This window comes from Pseudopodoces humilis, chromosome 1, assembly GCF_049639895.1.
Source record: "Pseudopodoces humilis isolate 2021_Gansu_Grassland_sample_001 chromosome 1, ASM4963989v1, whole genome shotgun sequence".
In the NCBI taxonomy this organism is placed as follows: domain Eukaryota; kingdom Metazoa; phylum Chordata; class Aves; order Passeriformes; family Paridae; genus Pseudopodoces; species Pseudopodoces humilis.
The window spans coordinates 104,717,842-104,736,063 of NC_142200.1; the positions used below are offsets into that span (position 1 = coordinate 104,717,842).

The window sequence follows — 18,222 nt, forward strand, 5'->3', positions numbered from 1 at the left end:
TGCTTAATTTTGTGTAAAATTGAGAGTGGGTAAGACTCTCTGCTTGCTGTTTTTACCATGCTGCCAAACCTGTAAAACTGTCCTTTAGTCTCCACAGCAGAGTAGAAATGTTTTACTGAAGAGCAGAAAGAGGACTACATTCTCTTTTAAAGTGATTGATACCTAAACCACCCTTACTGCTTGAACAGCAGAGATCTAATGATGTTAAATTACTACTGAATTACAGATGAAAGGTGCCATAGAGTTATGTGTTTGGCTTTGTTTCTGTGTTGCTGTTTGCACACAAAGGACTTTCCAGCCAGGTGTTAGCCCTCCAGGAAGTTCAAAATGGTCAACTGCAGTTGACAGCTTTATTTGGAAATAGTTCAAACATGTCAAACTGAAATAGACAGTTACCTGAACAGATTTGCCACCCCTCACCCCCAAGTGCAATGGGAAAATTTAATTTGGGAGCACTGAAATCTGAAAGCAAGAAGGATAAACAATGGTTTCCCTCACAGGGTTCTTAGTGAAGGGGTATTACTCTGTATTTCTGAAGATACAGACTCTGGCAATCATCAGGGAACTGAAAATGTACTTGGATTTAATCCAAATACTTTAATCTTTTAATGTCTGTTACAATTATAAAGCAGCTCATTGAATTAATGAGACATAATGTAATGAACTTAGTAATTGCATACTTTTACATCATTCTTCTTTATGGAATTGAATCTCAGCTGTGTGTCAAGAGCTTTGCATAGGTGAAAAAGTTTAAAATGAGCAGGTTATCATCCTGTTTTCCTCTTTGGCCTTGCACATTGCTTGTTGTGGTCCTCAGGCTTGGGTGGGTGAGTGGTGAATGCATTCAAGGGGCTAATCTGTCTGAAAGTCTGTTTTTGTTTTTGTGGGTTACTTTTTAGACACTTCATCTCTCTGAACTGGTATGTTGGACAAGTGCCAGTGCTGGCACTGGGGAGGGGGAGGCAAAGCTGGGACATTGGGGAAGCAGACATCAGATGTGCTATGGAACTGGACTTTGCCATTCAGAGAGCTTTTTGGAGCAGAAAAATTTTATTTTACCAGAGAACATAAGGATGGTGGCTCAGAATGGTGTATATGTATTACAATATTTTTAACATGAAACAGCTATGAGGATCCATTTTTTTTTGGCTACATAAGAAGTTACAGGTATGCATGCTATTATTCAGCAAAAGCATAGTGTCCTTTTGCCATTTGCTGCCAGCATATCCCTCTTCTGCAGTTAGCAATTTTAAGTTCTTAGCAGGTAAAATGCTGGGCAATAACTCCTGTGTGGAACCAAGTTAGTATCAAATATTTGAGGAACTCTTATTTGTTTTTAGGATAATAGGAGTAAAGCATCGCACAGCAAGTGCTGGTTCATTTTGAATGGGTGTTTTGATAGAAGTTGATTTAGTTGCAGCATCGTCGATGACAATTTATGTTCTGGCTCCTGAGAAGAAAACTGCCACGAGTCTTCTTGCTGAATAATGTGGCTGGCAGAGTTCAGTCCTCAGTGCTTGTTGCTTGTCTGGATGCATGTATTGTGGGGAGGTTAAGCACTCAGTCTGTTGATTAGCCAATTTGGAAACAGTGAGTGTTTTGCTCATTCTTGGCATAACTCTGCATGTTCCCAGCGAGGCTGGAGCAGGAGCTTCAACCGGAGCGTGGCAATGGGGAAACACAGCTGTGCTGTCATCAACTTTTGACAGAGTATTAGCTCTAGTCATCTCAGGAGTCCTAGAGAACCTTTGGAATTATGATTCCTCCTGAAATATACTTGGAGAAACAGATCATATGTACTGCTAAAAAGGTGACTTTTTAACTGATAATGACTTTTTACCTGAACAATGAAGTGAACATATATACTAGACAAGCTGGTATTTTTTTATGAGTCAAGTTTCTTCAGTAAAGTCTTCCCACATTTTTTTTCTAATACTAAGACAATAGATATTAATAACACCTCTGTATAGATTCAGCTGCAGTGGCTGAAGTGGTGGCTGTCCTTTCCCACTTCCACACCCCCCCCCTTTTTTTTTTAATAGCTCAGCATGATAGCATAAATTAGATTCAATGGGGTCTAAGTTCACACATAGATTGTAATTTCTGAGTGAAATCATTACCTGTCTTGCTGTCCCTGCTAAAAGGGAGAGAGACAGTAAGCTTTTCAACTGTTGCCTGCTGCTTAAACTGCATGACTCCCTAGGGTTTATGACTCAAACCAATAAAGGATGATGTTTGCATCACTCTTTCCTTTTTCCTTGGGCCATGCAGACTTTAGTGTTGAACAAAGAGTGCAGTGAAATTATGGGGTGACCACAAATTGTACCCAGTGCTTGAATGTCATGTATTAGTCTGTAACGCAAACACATTTTATGGCAGTTTTCTTGTCAGAAGTAAAGTTCCACGTTGATCTTTAAAATTTTAGTTCAAGTTACTGGAACCTGGGATACTTTCTGAATGACTGCTCTTGCATGCCAGATGGGAAGAGTTATGGAGATTGTTGTTCCTAACTTGTAACCAACGGCTGGTTTTAGTGTGTTGCAAGAATTTTGGCATAGAAGGCAACCTGCCACAAAAGCAGGTCTTTTTGCTCACTGTATGCATGCTTAAGTACAGAAGAGGCACATTATTGGAACACAGATGGGCAGGCTATGACTTCAAGAGTGCTTAGAGACAATATATCAGTGTACTTAGAGAATCACAGAAAGGTTGAGGCTGGAAGGGACTCCTGGAAGTCATCTGGTCCAACTGCCCTGCTCAAATACGGTCATCTGCTGCTCACAGTTTTGCAGTAGAGAGAGTAAGGGATACTCTTATGTTGAAATATCTGGATCTCCTGTTAATAAGTGTCACATTTAATACAGTTTACCAAGCTTTATGCAGGACAAATCTCCCCTGGATATGGGCTGGGTGAGCAGTGCTGGCACTGCTAAAGTCTTGCAGTCAGATTTTTTCCAAAAGGTTTCTTGGAGCCCTCCAAAGTACAATGGAGTACTGCCCTGTTCTTGTGTTCTTTAGTATGTTTTTGCTTGTATCTTGTCTTACAGTGATCTTATGGTTAACATGACTGTATAATTGAAATGATCAGATATGCAAGCTCCTCTTGATCTAGAATTATAAACAATGGCCCCAAGGTATGTGTCAGTATTGAAAAGGACAGTGATCTCTCTTTGGGATGTCCCAGAACACAGATTCCAGGCTTGCAGGTACACCAACTGAGCAGTACTCAGCAAAGCAGGATAGTACCAGCGTTAAGGATGGGCATAAGCACAGTAGTTGTTTGGGATGTGACTTTTCCTACATTTGTTTATTTAGTATTTCTGTTTCCAAAGTGGGTTTTATGATGTCCATAAAAACTCTGGCGTAGTCTTGACCTTCTATTTTAATGCAGAATAGCTCAAGTTATTCCACAAATGTTAGCTATAGGCAAAGTCTCTAATATTAACTGTGCCACGCATTTTTTTTCTCTGAGTGTTTTGTCATATGTTGTCTAGTTTTGCTGAATGTCCTTCAGAGAGCCAGCACTGGGAGGTCCACAAGTGTTAAGGACAAATTATTCTTTGTGACTATGAGAGTGAACTGACAGAGAGCTAGGAGCCTGCAGGGGTGGATTCAGAGACTGTATAGTGCTGGGAAGTCAGAAAAACATGGGGTGTTTTGACTGTTAGATGTTTTCATGCACAGATCGCAGTAAGTATAAGGAACACCTCTGGACGTGGGGCTGCTTTCTGCTGCAAGATTACTGACAGGTGGTTTATTTCCTTCTCTTGTTTTTAGTTATCTTTTATGGTATGATAGAGGTTCTGAGTTGGAAGGGACCCTCGGGGGTCACTGAATCCAACTCCTGGCCCTGCACAGGACACCCCAAGAGTCACACCATGTTCCCCAGAGCGCTGCTCAAATGCTTCTTGAACTCAGGTTTTGTGTTGTGACTGCTCTCCTTGGGAATATTCTCCAGTGCTCAACCACCTTCTGGGTGAAAAACCTTTTCCTAATATCCAACCTAACCCTCCCCTGACTCAGCTTCACGCCATTCTCTTGGGTCCACTCACTAATCTCCAAAGGGAGGAGATCAGTTCCTGCCATTCCACTTCATGAGGAAGCTGCTGACTGCAGTGAGGTCTCCTCCAGGCTGAGCAAGCCAAGTGACCTCAGCTGCTCCTCATATGAATTCCCCTCTAGATCCTTCACAGCCCTCTTTTGGACGACTTCTAGTAGCTTTATGATTCTTATATTGTGGCACTCAAAATTGCACATCTCTGAAGAGCAGTATCAGTGCCTGACAAAAGGATAGTGTCTTCAAAATTTTTGTGCCCTCCTCACATTCACAAGTAGTACCCACCGTTTCTTTTGCTGTTTTCCTTACTTATGGTGAGAATTAGCCTCTGCTCATGCACTGTAGAATATCACTATTACTATTTTCCACAGGATTTTTCTATGTAGAATGATTACATTAGAAAACAATGCTGTTAGTTTCAACCTTCAACATCCTGTCTCTGCCACCAGTTAACTTGTTTTTTTCCTTTAGCGTTCACACACCTCTGCTGCCCTCTCTTCTGCCATTTGACTGCTTACTTCCTAGAATTTCCATTAGTTCCTCTGGATGTATAATAAACATTGATAGAGTAACAAATTCTCTTTGGATTTTATACTGCTGGTTCATCCTCCTTCCAGCAGGAAATTTAGGGATTTCCCCAACTTTGAGCTTATCTTCTTGTATCTGTCATCTCCTTTGCGATATAGCCAGTGGTCCTTGTTTTGATTCACCTTCTGCTGTATTATCATCTTGACTCAAGGTGCTCTCTTTCGTGTCCTTTCTAGCCCCCTGATTTATCCAAATGCCAGGAAAGTATGAGGTACCACAGCCAGATCATGCTAGTAGTAGAAAAGAGGACTGTGATCTTTTCTTATTTTTTACCCTTAATTGAGCTTTATGCAAAATTTGCAGCACTTCTGATGAACTTTCTCTGTTTCTTTTCAGCTTTTCAACCAGCCTGTAATAAACTTATTAAATTCTCAGTTTCGTAGGACTCCTTTGGAATGTGCTTAATTTAAACATTAAAAAGCATCACCCCCTTTACCTGCTCCCCCTCCCCAAAACAAAACAAAACAAAAATGTCTCCATCCTTTCAAGCTGTAATGCTTTGCATTGCTTTGTTTCACAGGGTCAATTCAAAAAGTCAGGTCCTTTTTCCTTTCTTCTGCTCTCCAATTTTCTTATGCTGAGAACTTTGATTTTTAAGTCACAACTCTTTAAGAACAGTAGGACCACTGGCTGAAATTGAGGTTTTATGTTTTCCCCATTACTTCCTTTCTACCTCACAGGTTAAGTGAGACTACCCTGAAAGTCTGGAAAAGAAAACTATATTTTCCAATCCAAATCTATATTTGGATTTTAAGGGATATTTTTTTGCTACTTGCTTCAGTTTAGAAACATCTGAAGTCAAGCCAAATGATGAGAAACAACCCCAAATGAAATGGGCAAGCACTGTAAAAACTGTGAAAAGTAGATTAAGTTAGTTTGTATTTGGAGTAGCATTTAATTTTGTTTCTGTACTATATACCTGCCATGGTCTTTAAATTTCATATGCTAGGCAGGTACTCGGCATAATTGAAAAATCATGCTTTTGTTTGTGACGCCTTAGATCTTTGATTGATGGATTGTTATTGGGGGGGAGGTTGTGATGGTGCATTTTGGTTTTGTCTAGGTTTTTTATAATTTTTTCTTAAAAGTTAATATTTTTATTTGTTTGTTTGTTTATTTAGTTATTGAAATTGTCTTTTGAATACTTCAATTAGATACTTTCCTGGTCTCTAGTTTGAAGGACTCCAATATTAACATCTTTAGTGGACAGAGCATCTTTGTCTGACTGGATGGTACATGTGAATTAATGAAATTTCCACGAAGTTTCAAATAGAAACTTGAGTAATCAAAACTGAGTTTTTTGTCCTCTTACTAATTACTAACTAGAAGTTCCTTAGTAAAAGGAGAATGATCTTCCAAGAAGCAGGAGAGTTCATGTTAAAGACGTACCTGATTTTTTCTGATATGCTTCAATATGTACTTTAAAAGCAAGACCAGACAGCCTTCTTGCTTATATTCTGAGTACATTTACTCTATTGTGTTTTCTTCCACCTTTTCTTTTGAAGCACTTTCAAACCTATTTTTGCTTTCTAGTTTTGAAGAGTGTTCTATTTGAAAGTGGCCTGGCCTGTCAAACATAGTGAAACCTCAACCATATAAAATGCTTCCCAAGAAGAGGAACAAGATGACTGTGGATAGAGAAAATGCGTGGACTGAAATTGTGAAGAAAGGTTACGAATATGCTGGGAATGAGATAGGTGATAACCACACAAATATTAGCTGCCTTTCCTGGGCAGCTTTACCAGTGGCAGAAACTGTCCTGTTCTGTACATTTGACACCCATAATCCTAAAATCTCCTCCAATACTAGGTCTTCACATATTTTGGAGAGGAATGGTGGTGTATTTAAACCTGAAGGGTCCAAAGCTCACTTTAACATAATATTAAATATTTAATTTGTGGTTTAATGATGCTTTATAGATCAGCAGACTTAGGGTTCAGCATCAAAGAAATGTTCTTGTTTGGAAGTTGACGGACTGCTCTGAACCATGGAAGTCAGGTGAGGGGCTCAGGTGTTCCTGCAGTGTTGGTGGCTGCTGCAGAGGGGTAGCACCCCCACCCAGGTTCCCTGCTTTTTGGGACTGCTGCCTTTTTTCCATCCCTTGCTAGAGTGTAGCTAGTGGCTTCTCTACAGCTTTATCTTCTATTTGTGTAAAAACATCCACATATTTTATTGACATGGGTCTGCTGGGCCTTTGACTCCTGTCTGGTTCAGGGGTGAATAGCGCTGAATGCCTAAGAAGGAAAAAGGCAGCATGAAAGCCTTTTTATGTACACAAAGTGTACATCCAGCCCCCTGGCTTCTCTGCCCTGTTCTCATTTCTTGCAGAGATGGTAGAGCATGTTTACAGCTCCTTAGACTCAGCTGTTCAGTCATGCAGTTTAAGTCCAAAAATAACTCTCTTTGGGGATATTAATCCAGCGTTGGATTATCTTTCTAAAATCGTTAATCAGACTTGGTCCCTGAGGGACCTTCCAGCTGAACTTGCCACTTAGGTTCTGTTTGCTGGGGCGGCGGGAGCGAAGCGGAGGAAGCTGATGAGGTTTGACAAGTGGTTCCTTATGTAAGGTGCCGAGCAGAGGGAGCTGTGCCTCTCCTCCTGCTCTGGGGCCGGCTAGGGCTCAGCTTCCTGCCAGCACCCACTGCATCCTGCTTGGCCCTACTGCCCTCACTGCTCTGCCTTCCCATCACCTCCGAGAAATGCCATGCAAAAACCTGCCTCTGTCAGGGGGTGGCAGGATCTGTGCCAGCTCCAGGTGCTGTATATGCTGCTTTTTGTCCAGGCAGGAGAAACACGTGCTTTGTTTCATTAAATTCTCAAGTGCACATGGCATTCCTTCAGTCACTTTCTAATCACTAATTTTCTTACTCTAGCTGTTCGTGAAATGAGCTCTTTGAATATTACCTCTCTTCTGTAAAAGAAGAAATAAGTTTTTCTAAGCTGCTGTTTACATTTATGAGTAGAGCTGCAAGTCACATAGCTCCTATTAGCCTTGCATTTTTCTTCTGTCTGTGGAGTAAGAATAGAATTTATTTCTTGAGAGATGTGCTCTGATAACTTTAAGTTATTTAAAGTACTTTAAGATCTTTGTATGGAAAGTGGCAATGAAATTGCAAAACAAGTCTGAATAAAAAAGAGTTCCACTGAGAACTAATTTCATATAAGAATAAAATCCTGTTTTCCACATGCAGTGCATAGGTAGAAGAGAAAAATTCAATATATTTTACTGACATTTGTGCTGAATGAATCCTTCAGAGCCAGGCAGGTAAATTGAGAGCTTGCGTATCTGTGTTGATGCATTTTTACATTAAATTTAACATACTTTGATTTCCAACTTGGATGTTTATTACTCTGACTTAGTAGACCACAGGAATTCCTTCATGGTGTGGCTGAAATGCATAAATGTACTGTATGTGGTAATAACAATAAATTGCAATATTGACACTTTAATGGGATAATCTGTCATAGTTCTGAAAAACCATATTGATGGAAGAAAGTATGTTCAAGTGGAAGACATTCTTTGATTGTGTTTTTTTCCCCTTGAAAGTATAAAATAGCATGCTATTGAGCATGTAAATTGCTTAAATTTTCTCCAGGTTACATCTCCTTGCATGCATTAGGGAAAACAATGGGAATTTGCCTTCCTTTTCCTCTGACCCCCTCCTCCCCTTCACACACTCATGCCTGCACATGTGTCCTTCTCGCCTTCAGATTCTGCCTTGAAAATAAATGTTGTAAAAATAAGTTGGGAAGTTGCTGTTACATGTCAGTGCTTCTCAGATCCCACTGGGAGAGAAAAAGGAATTGTACTTGAGAAAACTCCATAACTAGACCCTTCAGTGACATCCCTATCCTTTCCACTGTTTGACTGCTGCTGGCATAACAAAAAGCAGCTGAAAACAGTTCTAGTTCTTCATTCACATAATGAAAATTGCTTACTAAATTGGAACAGTTTCAAACCAGTATTTATGCCTTCCTTATTTTGCTGGGCAGTGTGTAACACATTGTGTACCATGGGAATAAATAGTAGGTAATTTTGAATTGTCAGCACTGTAGGTTTCAGGATTTTCTCTACAGTCCTACTTTTGGAATGACAACTAAATACCAATTTTGGCCTTAAAAAAAACCCCAAAAAGTATATTTTTTTCTGACATTGCCACATAGGTAGAACAAAACTAAATTATCTTTTGTATGTTGCACTGGATTCATAAGAATATAAATTACAAAGGAAGAAGTCAGCACATTTAACTAGGATATCCACTGAGAAACAGAAACAAAGTGATGATTTTATATGCTTTTCAGCATTCAGACCACATTGTTACCTTTGAGTTGGTCTTCTGGTGGGAGAAATAGGACTACATCCATTTGTATTAGTTAAAGATTTGTCACTTTGCTTTGTGTTTTATGACTGTATAAGCATACGTATAGTAATAATTATAATTATGTAGGAGATCTGTGCTAGCCTACATTAAAACTAGTCACAATGAAATTGTCTGCTGGATGCTGTGACAGACTTCTTTTGCACCTTGCTTTGGAATGTAAGTGCTTATTTTCCATAGCTGAATTTGATTAACTTGCCTTCAACTTTCCTTGTCTCTTCCTTCTTAAACCTTTCTTCCTGTGTGAGTCAAGACAGCCCACAACTTGCTACAGCAAAATGAGGGTTAATGCCCTCGTATGCATGGGAAAATGGAAGTTTTCTGCAAATTTATTGCTGTGTCATGTTTGTCCTGCTTTTGTACTTACAGCCGTGGTCATGAATCAGTGGGTTTTTTTCCAGCATTTATTATGACCTTTGGAGGAAAGATATTGGGCCACAAGTTACTTCTTCTCAGTCAAAAGAAACTGTGTTTGCCCATGCAATAGGTTGGATTCTATGGTTTTTATAAGTCTCCCTTCTTTCTCTTTAGATATGTGATCTACACATGATTTTTTTTCATTAAAAGTGTAAGAAGAAACATGATGGGGGAAAACAAAACTGTCGAAAATAAAGGCTTACTCAGCTGAAGCTATCCTCAGTCAAGTGTGTCTGGCAGGAGCTGCTGCTGCTGCTCTTTTTGTGTTGTGGCCAGCAAACTGGGGCTCCAGTGGCTGAGGCTTCCAGCATCCCTCCTGCCAGGGATGGGGACGCCAAGGCAGGGAGCAGCCTGGCGGTCAGGCACTGCGTGAGTCAGCCCCACTTCAGCGCTGCAGACAGTTTAATACCAAAACATCGTCAGGCTGAGAGTACCAAGAACTGCTGAGGAGGTGGGAAACACCGGCACTGTGAGTGTGGGAGCAGAAGGTGCCAAGGTCTCAGTTTCAATTGACTGTCGAGGTGGATTAACAGCTCGTTGCTGCCAAGAAACCTTGCTTCTCCTCCCCTCTCCCATGTTGTATCACCTTCGAGTAGCTGTTTGACTCAAACATGGTAAAAAACAGATGACCAAAATAGTTTTTGGTTTTTTGGGGGCTTTTTTTTGCTGGTCGATTGAGCCAGTGCACTGCACAGCAAGGACACCTCTGGTTGAGAATACAAATGGTGAGTGTTTGGTGTTTTGGGGAGAAATTGTGGGAACCTTGCATCTGCCAAGCCTCTACGGGGTAGAAAACAGCCAAAAGCAAATGTCTGATTTTCTCAATGACCAGCAAGCCAGCTGCATGCTTTAATTGCATCTATTCCCTGTTCCTGTAACATCCACCAAATGTAGACAATATCACAGTGTTTCTTAATCACATTGTTTAGTCTTTCAAGGCACTTCCTGCAATCCAGTTGTATTTATAGAGCGTCCATTGTCTTATTTACTGCCTTGAGCCTTGCTTTGTGGCGATGTGCGATCCTGTCGGCGTCAGAACTGCTGTTGTTGGAAATAAATTGCTGTAGTGTTAAAGTTCATAAATTGCTTTTATATTATGTGTTGAGAGCCCTATGTAGAATGTAGCAGAGCTTGTAGTCAGAGGACTGAGCCTTTTCAGAGCAGAGGCACACAAGAAAAAAGGAAAGACAGAGACATCCAGAAGGCTGGATGAACTCACACTTATAAGAGTAGTCTGAGACAAAGGTACAACATTTCTTAATAAAGGGATGATTTCACAATTTTGTTCAGACCGACCTGACCTCTGGCTTCTGCTGCAGTTGAAGCAAGGTCATTAGGCTGGGTTAGTTGAGGCAGCTGCTGAAGATGGTTAAAGCCTTTTTTAACCTTTTTGTGTCTTTGGATGTCTGGTATACTCAGCTAGCTCCTCTCTTGCCTTAGCTCTTTGAAGGGATGTATGTGCAAACATGTCTCCATGCTTTCACCACTTCCTTCTCTTTTTCTGCTAAGAAGAAGTGGGGCTGCACCGCTGGGGATTTCTACAGCTTCTCTTGTTTTGTGATACGTGGTGGTGCTCTGCTGGGTCTCAGCAGAGCAGGCAGGAAACACCATGGTTGCTGTGGAGGGCTTGGCAAAGCGAGCAGGAACCTCCCCATCTGCAGAGGGGTGCACGGCTGCTGTGTCTGAGAACTGTGGAGCTTTGCTACTAGAGAGGGTGTCCTGCCACCGCTGGGCTGAGAGAGGGGTGCAGAAGCTTTGTTTGCAAGCCCAGAGAGGCACTACACACTCTTGACAAACATTTATGATTGCTGTTGGAAGATTATAAACTTTGATGAGTCAAAAGAGACAGAACTTTAATTGTGCAAAACCTGAGGGTTTGGTTCTTCCCCTTTCCTCTCTCCCTGAAATTCCCAGCTCTCAGTACTTGACAAGAGATCCTGTTGATAATCATATTCTTGCAGAATTATGACGTGTTACATAGCTGACTATGTCACTGTGAACGTACAGTACATCCTTGCGTATTCACGTGTCTGAGATGTACCATAAAGAAGTATTTATATGTGGGTATCTCTGGATCCCTGAGGTGAGGATGTGTGTGTGCGTGTGTATGTATATGTGGAAACTGCTGTGTGTTCTGCCTTCTTCCTGACATACTGGTTGCTATAGTGCAGTGATCTATTTGTGAACACCCAGAAGATCATTGCTATAGTTAAAAGAAACAGTGTTTCCTGGCCATAACTTCCTGGGCAATCTCTTCTGAAGTGCCAGCATTAACCGATTCGGTCACCTTCCCTGGGACTCCAGGAGTGACACTGTAACTGGAGCTTTCTCTAGTTTGTCGCTTTTTCCCCACCAGCATATTTAATAATATTTAAAAATAGTTTTTCTATTTAAATCTAATGCATGCCTATTATTCACCGTACATTTCAGTGCTTCAGCCATCTTTCTAACAGGCTGTCGAGCTGTGCAGCGCGTCGTGGCGTTGTGTCCTGTGTTTGCTCCTGTAATGTGTGCATTCTCCTGCTCCTGCACATGCACACACATTTTCATCCACCTGCCCAGCCAGGGGAAATGTAGGAGACTGAGGCGGCAGTGCTGGAGTTCTGCCTGAACTGCTGTAATATTCTTTTTTCTTTTTTTTTTTTTTCCTCTCTCCCTGCAGGTGTGAATGAGAGAGACTCTCTGCAGTATTTAGTGTCCAGTTGTACTGGCTCCGAAGAACAGCAGCATCGCAATGCCCCCTCCTGCTGATATAGTGAAGGTGGCGATTGAATGGCCAGGTGCCTTCCCCAAGTTAATGGAAATAGATCAAGTAAGTGCCTGTGTACCTGTCATCAGCTGGCCCTGCTCATGAATAAGTTCTCCTCTGCATGTTCTTCTCTGCATTTATATTTACTTCAATGCATGTGCATTTTTCTAGGAGTGTATGTGGGGTAGAAGGTTTTTTTATAAAGGGTTTAACCCTCTTCCTCTCTTACTGCTTAAGGTTTTTGATGTGTTTAGCCGGTTTCTTCATTTGCTTTTTCTTTCTGAACAGCTGTTTGAATAAGGTATTTAGTTCTTATGTGACCCACTTAACACTTTTGTGCCTTAGTTTGTTGTAAAATTGTGGTAGTGTTGTTACCTTTGGGTGGAAAGTCTTCAAATTTCTAGTCAGTGCTTTGCATTTGGAGTAGAATCATTCTGAATGGTTGCAGCAAGTGAAGATTTTGGAAATTAAGTAGTGGTGTAATGTGAGCAAGGAGGATTTTTGTTGTCTCCAGGAATCTCAGGGGTTGTTCTGTTTAGTTCTAAAGCAATGGCCCCATGGATAGACTGGAGGCAGTGTACAGAAGTTAACAAGTTCAAAATTATGAATTAAAAACTCTTTTTAGGAAATTGTGGTGGGGGAAAGCAAACAAAAACAAATTATACAAGAACCGTGTTTTATATTCTGGACTTCTCTAAGATTGTTTTTGTGGCCCATGTATTAATATTAAAAGCAACCTCTTTAATATTTAACAGCTTACCCTTAACATTTTGAAGTCCTTTTACCTGGTTAGAATGATTATTATTTCTGTAAATAGTATTCAGAGTGAAGAAAAGCATTTTATAATGTGCTTTAGACCCTGGTGTGTCTGGGGACTCAATCCATTATAAAGGTCTATTAGAGAGGAGAGCATTTGACTTCACACTGAAAATGTATTACTGAAATGGGTTAGTAATTTCTTCATGCAGTGCAATGAGTTTCACTTGTAGTTAAACCTTTTGTGGTACATGCCTGGGAAATTCCTGTGTGAAATTTGAAGAAACATGGTACTAGAGGGTGGCTGGAATCACAGCAGTACGATTTTTAAGCATCCTGAAAGTCCTCTTTGAAGGAAAAGGGAGTTCCCAAGTGAAACCAAACTTTGTAAGTTGACTTTTTTGACCTGCCAAGCTTTTCCATTTGCATTTGCTGAAATTTTTCAGTAAGCATAGAAATATTTTGCCTTCTGGAGTGAAGAATGTTTTACTTTTTTCTTCTTATTTAACAAATGGTAGACACTGCACACTGTGTTCAGGGAAAGATGCATGTTAGTCATGATGAACTAAGTACAGTGGGGGCAAAACTGAAAAAATATTATCAAATCTCCTTTGAAACAGCAGTAAAATAATATGAAAATTATTCGGTTTAATTTACAAAAAGCTTAAAGTAGCTATCAAAAACCCCTCATACCTTATCTGTAATATTAGCTTACTTTCCTAGTACCTTGTTTTTAATTTTATTATGTAAGATTTGAAGGCAACAAGAAAGATCAATGCTGAATTATATTGGGTAAAACTCCTCAGACACAGCCTGCCAAGTTATCTGCAAGATTCCTCAAGCCACTTTATGGGTAGGAGGAGGAAGAAGAGGGAAAGTGAGGCCAGAAGGGAGAAGACTTAACACCAGCCTGCTCCCAATGTAGAGAGAAATGGAAATGAGGGAATGAAGTTTGAGAGTCTCATCCCTCCCCTTTCTAACATGGAAAGATTGGAAAGGAACATCCCTTCCTTTTACCCATGCACACAAACAGAGGTATTTACCTTTTTCAGGGCTGGGAGCAATGTGGGAATGAGCCTTGAAAATATAAAGGGTGATACATCGGAACACACAGCTCTGCCTTGATTCACTTAGTGCTAACTTTTCCTCAATCTGTTTCCTTTAAAGCAGCTATTCAGTAGAAGAGCTATAGTGGAGGAGATGATTCATCCCTCAGATGGCTAGCTGTCGGAGATGATAAAGGGGAGGAGGGAGAAGGAAGGCAGAAAAGAGAAATGACTTACCCACTGACCAGACACTGTATCCAGTGCCTGTGTCCCAGGTGGGATCTGCTCATTCAGTCACCATTTGACATATATTCAGAAAATCCTAAAAACTTTTCCATACTGGTTTCTTCTCTCTCTTTCTTACCATCAAGAAAAAACAGTATCTAAATTAACAGTACTATAATATTACTTTTAAAAAAAACACCCTGCCACTGTAGCATGATGCCAGTCCTTTAGCATTCAGGGTACTGAGGCTATTCCAAAAACTGAAGTACAAATACCATATCAGAAATCAGAAGAAAATCTGACAGGTTTTTTAAGGTTGCTTATTGCATATATTTGAAAACATTTATTTATATTCAGTTGCACATTATCCTAATTTACTTGCTGTGTATATGCATGTTTTGCTTAGCAATGAAGAGAGTAAAATATTTTCAAAGTGAAAAAATGTCACTGTGAAAACATTTCTGAAACCAGAACCATTGACAGTGGTGTACTGGAAGGTGTTGGGCCCTAAAAAAAGCTCATGAGTATTTTTTCCATCAAATGGTATTAAACTTTACACTCGCCTTCAGATGCATGACTTCTGACAACTTGGACTTCAGGAGGCACAGAGCCTTTTCAAGTTGAGATTTCCCATTGCATTTCTATAGGTTTATTAAACTGGCTTCACAGTGGTAGTTTTAAGCTTAATCACACAAAATTAGTTTCACTCAGTGAGATTCTGTGCCAGAAAAATTAATGTATAATTAATTACCTTTTGGAATTAACCTCTGTGCCTGCTTCCAATGCATGTAAAGAAAATTTTCTTCTCATTCACTGACATGTACTATTTGATGCCAGGGTTTTACAAGTGCTTCTTTCTTGGAAAGTTGCTTTAGACAAGGAGAAGAAATCTCTTATTTACTGCCTTTTCTTTTTTACCAGGTGGGAACCAAAGTTGCAGTAAACCTGGCAAATGGCTGATGCCTGTATGCATTAAAATTTGTTATAAATCATGTTCTTCTTGAGAGATGGACTTGTTTGAATTGTTACTCTCTTCTAGGATACTTGGGGTTTCTTTAGGTTTCCCTGCCCAATTCCTTTTTTTTCCTCAATTACGTATTAGAAAAATAGCATCCAGACCCTTCCCTCCTCCCTTAATCTGTACTAGCATTATTAAAACTCTGCCAAAAATTAATTTTAATATATGAAGCTTTGATTGTGGCTTTAAGAACTGTGTATAGCATTGATCTTTCATGCTTTAGTCTTTCTGTCATGTAAGGGGAGGAATGGAAATGAGTTGGTGTCTGAATTTGCATTGGGATCTTTTTGTGGACGTTTTAGCAATGCAGTCTGAGGAAGAAATGGATGGTAGATGCTGACTGTCTGTTATCTTTTTCTTCACTCTTCTGCCTGATTATTCTAGAAGATGTTAAGAATAGGACTGCACAGGGTCTGTACAGGTGAACCAGGATGCAGGCTAGTCTATCCTCTCATCTCTTTGTTTGTCCCAGAAATAGCTATTTCACAAGAGGGTGTTATTTCTTGCGTGCAGTAAAAGCCTGCATGCTTTAATTTGTGCCCATTATGTATAATTCTTAGCTGTTGGGGTTTTTTTACAGCAGAAATTATTTTAGGTAAGCCAATGCTGGTTTTAGGTTACCTGGATACTTTGTGGCTTTACAGGAGCTGCAGGAGAAGCAGCTTCCATGAGAGGCACAAGATGGATATTTGGGGACAACATCTATTTTGGCTTATCCCATTCAAATCCACTCGTGTGTCTTAACACAAGTTGTACTGAAACCAGATTTCTCTAGGCTTGGGGATGAACTTCCTCAGCCTTGGAGGTAAACAAGGCTTTCCTATAGAAAGGAACAGTTTATAATTAAACTTGGCCATACAGTCTCCTCCTCCAGGTTTACTTTTACCTATGAGATCATTAAACATGGATTAAATTAGCAGATGTGAATCTTTGCATTAGCAAAAAGAAATGGGGGGGAAGAGAGAGGAAAGCTTTATTTTCTTTTCAAAGCACAAATCTCATACAGTTTAGGGAAAAATTTACTGGAGCATTGTCATATGAGAATTTCATGTTAATAGAAGTGCAGCCATGGGTAGAGCCATGGGCTGCTTTACATTAATGTTCTCTCTAAAGTTTAGATTTACTCAGCAAGCTTATCTTTTAAGAGTCTCTTTCAAGTTTTCTCTTCTCTTCTGCCAGTGTAATTTTAATTGTGGTTGTTTTTTCATCTTCTTCATAGGAGTTGTACTTCACTGCATATTAAAAGGTCACCAGTAAGGTTTTGGTTTTTTTAAAAGGAGCTTTCAAACCTAAATCTGGTTTCATACTTAAATCTGGACCCTTGGGTCCAGATTGTTAATTGATTTAGTGCAGTGTTTCTCAAACTGTGGGGAAAAATAAAGTTCAAAAGGGACTGTGAAATGCTTAATTAGAGAAAAAGTGGCACATCACTTCTGCCATGTGTGTGGACTAAGAATAGATATAGTTTCTGCAAGTACTGTCACTAGTAATAGCAGTATACCGAGACAATGCTGGCATCACGAGTCTAAACATATTAGTATTATTAGCAATATTAGTGAGCACCACCATTGTTCAAGCAGTGATCAAGGAAGGGATATTGATGTATCACTGTCTCACCGTGCTGTGAAGTGTTGCTCTCTGTGCTTCATTCTGCCTCCAGACTCTGACTTTCCCAAAATCAAGGGTTTTAGCTCTTAAGGGAATGAAAGAGAGAGACTTTTGCCTCCTTCCCACAAACCTGCAAATTTATAGGAACTCTTGCCCAGAAAGTGAAATGGTACTGCAGTAGCTGGAACTAGTGATGTTTTTGGTATGAAGATTTCCAATGTTATTGCACATCCTGAGTTTATAGTAAAGGGAAATGTCAGTACCTTTAACAGCTGACAGGATCTCAGTTTCTGGAAGATAGAGGACTGTGAAGCAGCTCACGGGGAGAAAAAATAAAAGATCTAACACTGACTTATAAAAACATTCCCTGCCTGGATTTGCTAGCAGCAGCAGCTCCTTTATGTCAGATGGGGGAAGGAGCCAGTGCTCGAGGCTGGCCACTGCAGCTGTATCTCAGCCACTCTGAAGGAGGGTATCAGTTGCTGCTGGTGGAAGGCTTGCCCAAAGATAGATGAACCAAAAGGTGGCTTTTCAAAAAGAATTGGAAAATATTTTCTTGTCTTAAGCCAGTATGTTAAAGGTAAGGCTTGCTTAAAATCAGTGTTTAGGTACTAAACAAATGCTTTTGGAGTTTTATTGCTCCTTGTTGAACCATATTTCACTTTCACAAAATTGAATATGAAACTGCTGATAGAGCAGGAGCTAACTAGGATATAAACATAGTAAAAATATTATTAATAAAGATGGTAAAGTGTCCTAACTTTATTTATTTAACACTGTTATTTTTATGTGATTTTTTTTTTCTTTTTCTTTGTTGGATTAATGAAATGTCTCAATTTTTTGCTTTTATTTATTTTGTAAAAGCTGTTCAGCAGCAAGAACAACTTTGGAAACAATAATGAAGATGTTTTAGTGCACTGGATATAATTCAATGCCCTGACACCCTTATATATATAGACAATGCTTCATTAACATAATGATACAATAGAGTTTGAAAAATATGATTCCTTTTCTTACAGGACATTGGCATTGGAGTAGTCACCATTAGAACCTCAGTTCTTTGATGTGGTGGCAGCCAGCCAGCACGGATAAAATGGGCACTGTTTTTGTCACATGTTACATTTTATTAGTCTGGCTTGTCCAAAGCCACATTCCCACTAGCTGGCTGGAGTCTTTCAAAGCTGCAAACTTATGTCCTGTGGTGTGTGTGGCTGGGACCTCATCACTGAAAAAGACATAAAAACTCTGTCTTACTGCTTCTGTTTAATACAGAGGCAGCAGCAAGGCCTAGTAGATGGAAAAGGTAATAGCAGTATAGAAGTTTTAGACATCATAAAAGAAAGGGAGAGGAAGAATAAATAGAAATGTTTTGTGAATT

At 39.9% G+C, this 18,222-nt stretch overlaps 1 protein-coding gene across 4 annotated transcripts in view; it reads left to right on the forward strand.

Moving 5' to 3' along the window:
- The window catches only part of ELMO1 (engulfment and cell motility 1), a 302,673-nt gene that overhangs the window by 38,214 nt on the left and 246,237 nt on the right, over window positions 1-18,222 (forward strand). For all 4 annotated transcript variants that reach the window (XM_088054072.1, XM_014248665.2, XM_005519061.3 and 1 more), the window contains one exon: window positions 12,105-12,254. In XM_088054072.1, the coding sequence (XP_087910198.1) occupies window positions 12,177-12,254 (78 nt within the window). In that variant the 5' untranslated portion in view covers window positions 12,105-12,176. The remainder of the gene's footprint in view (window positions 1-12,104; window positions 12,255-18,222) is intronic.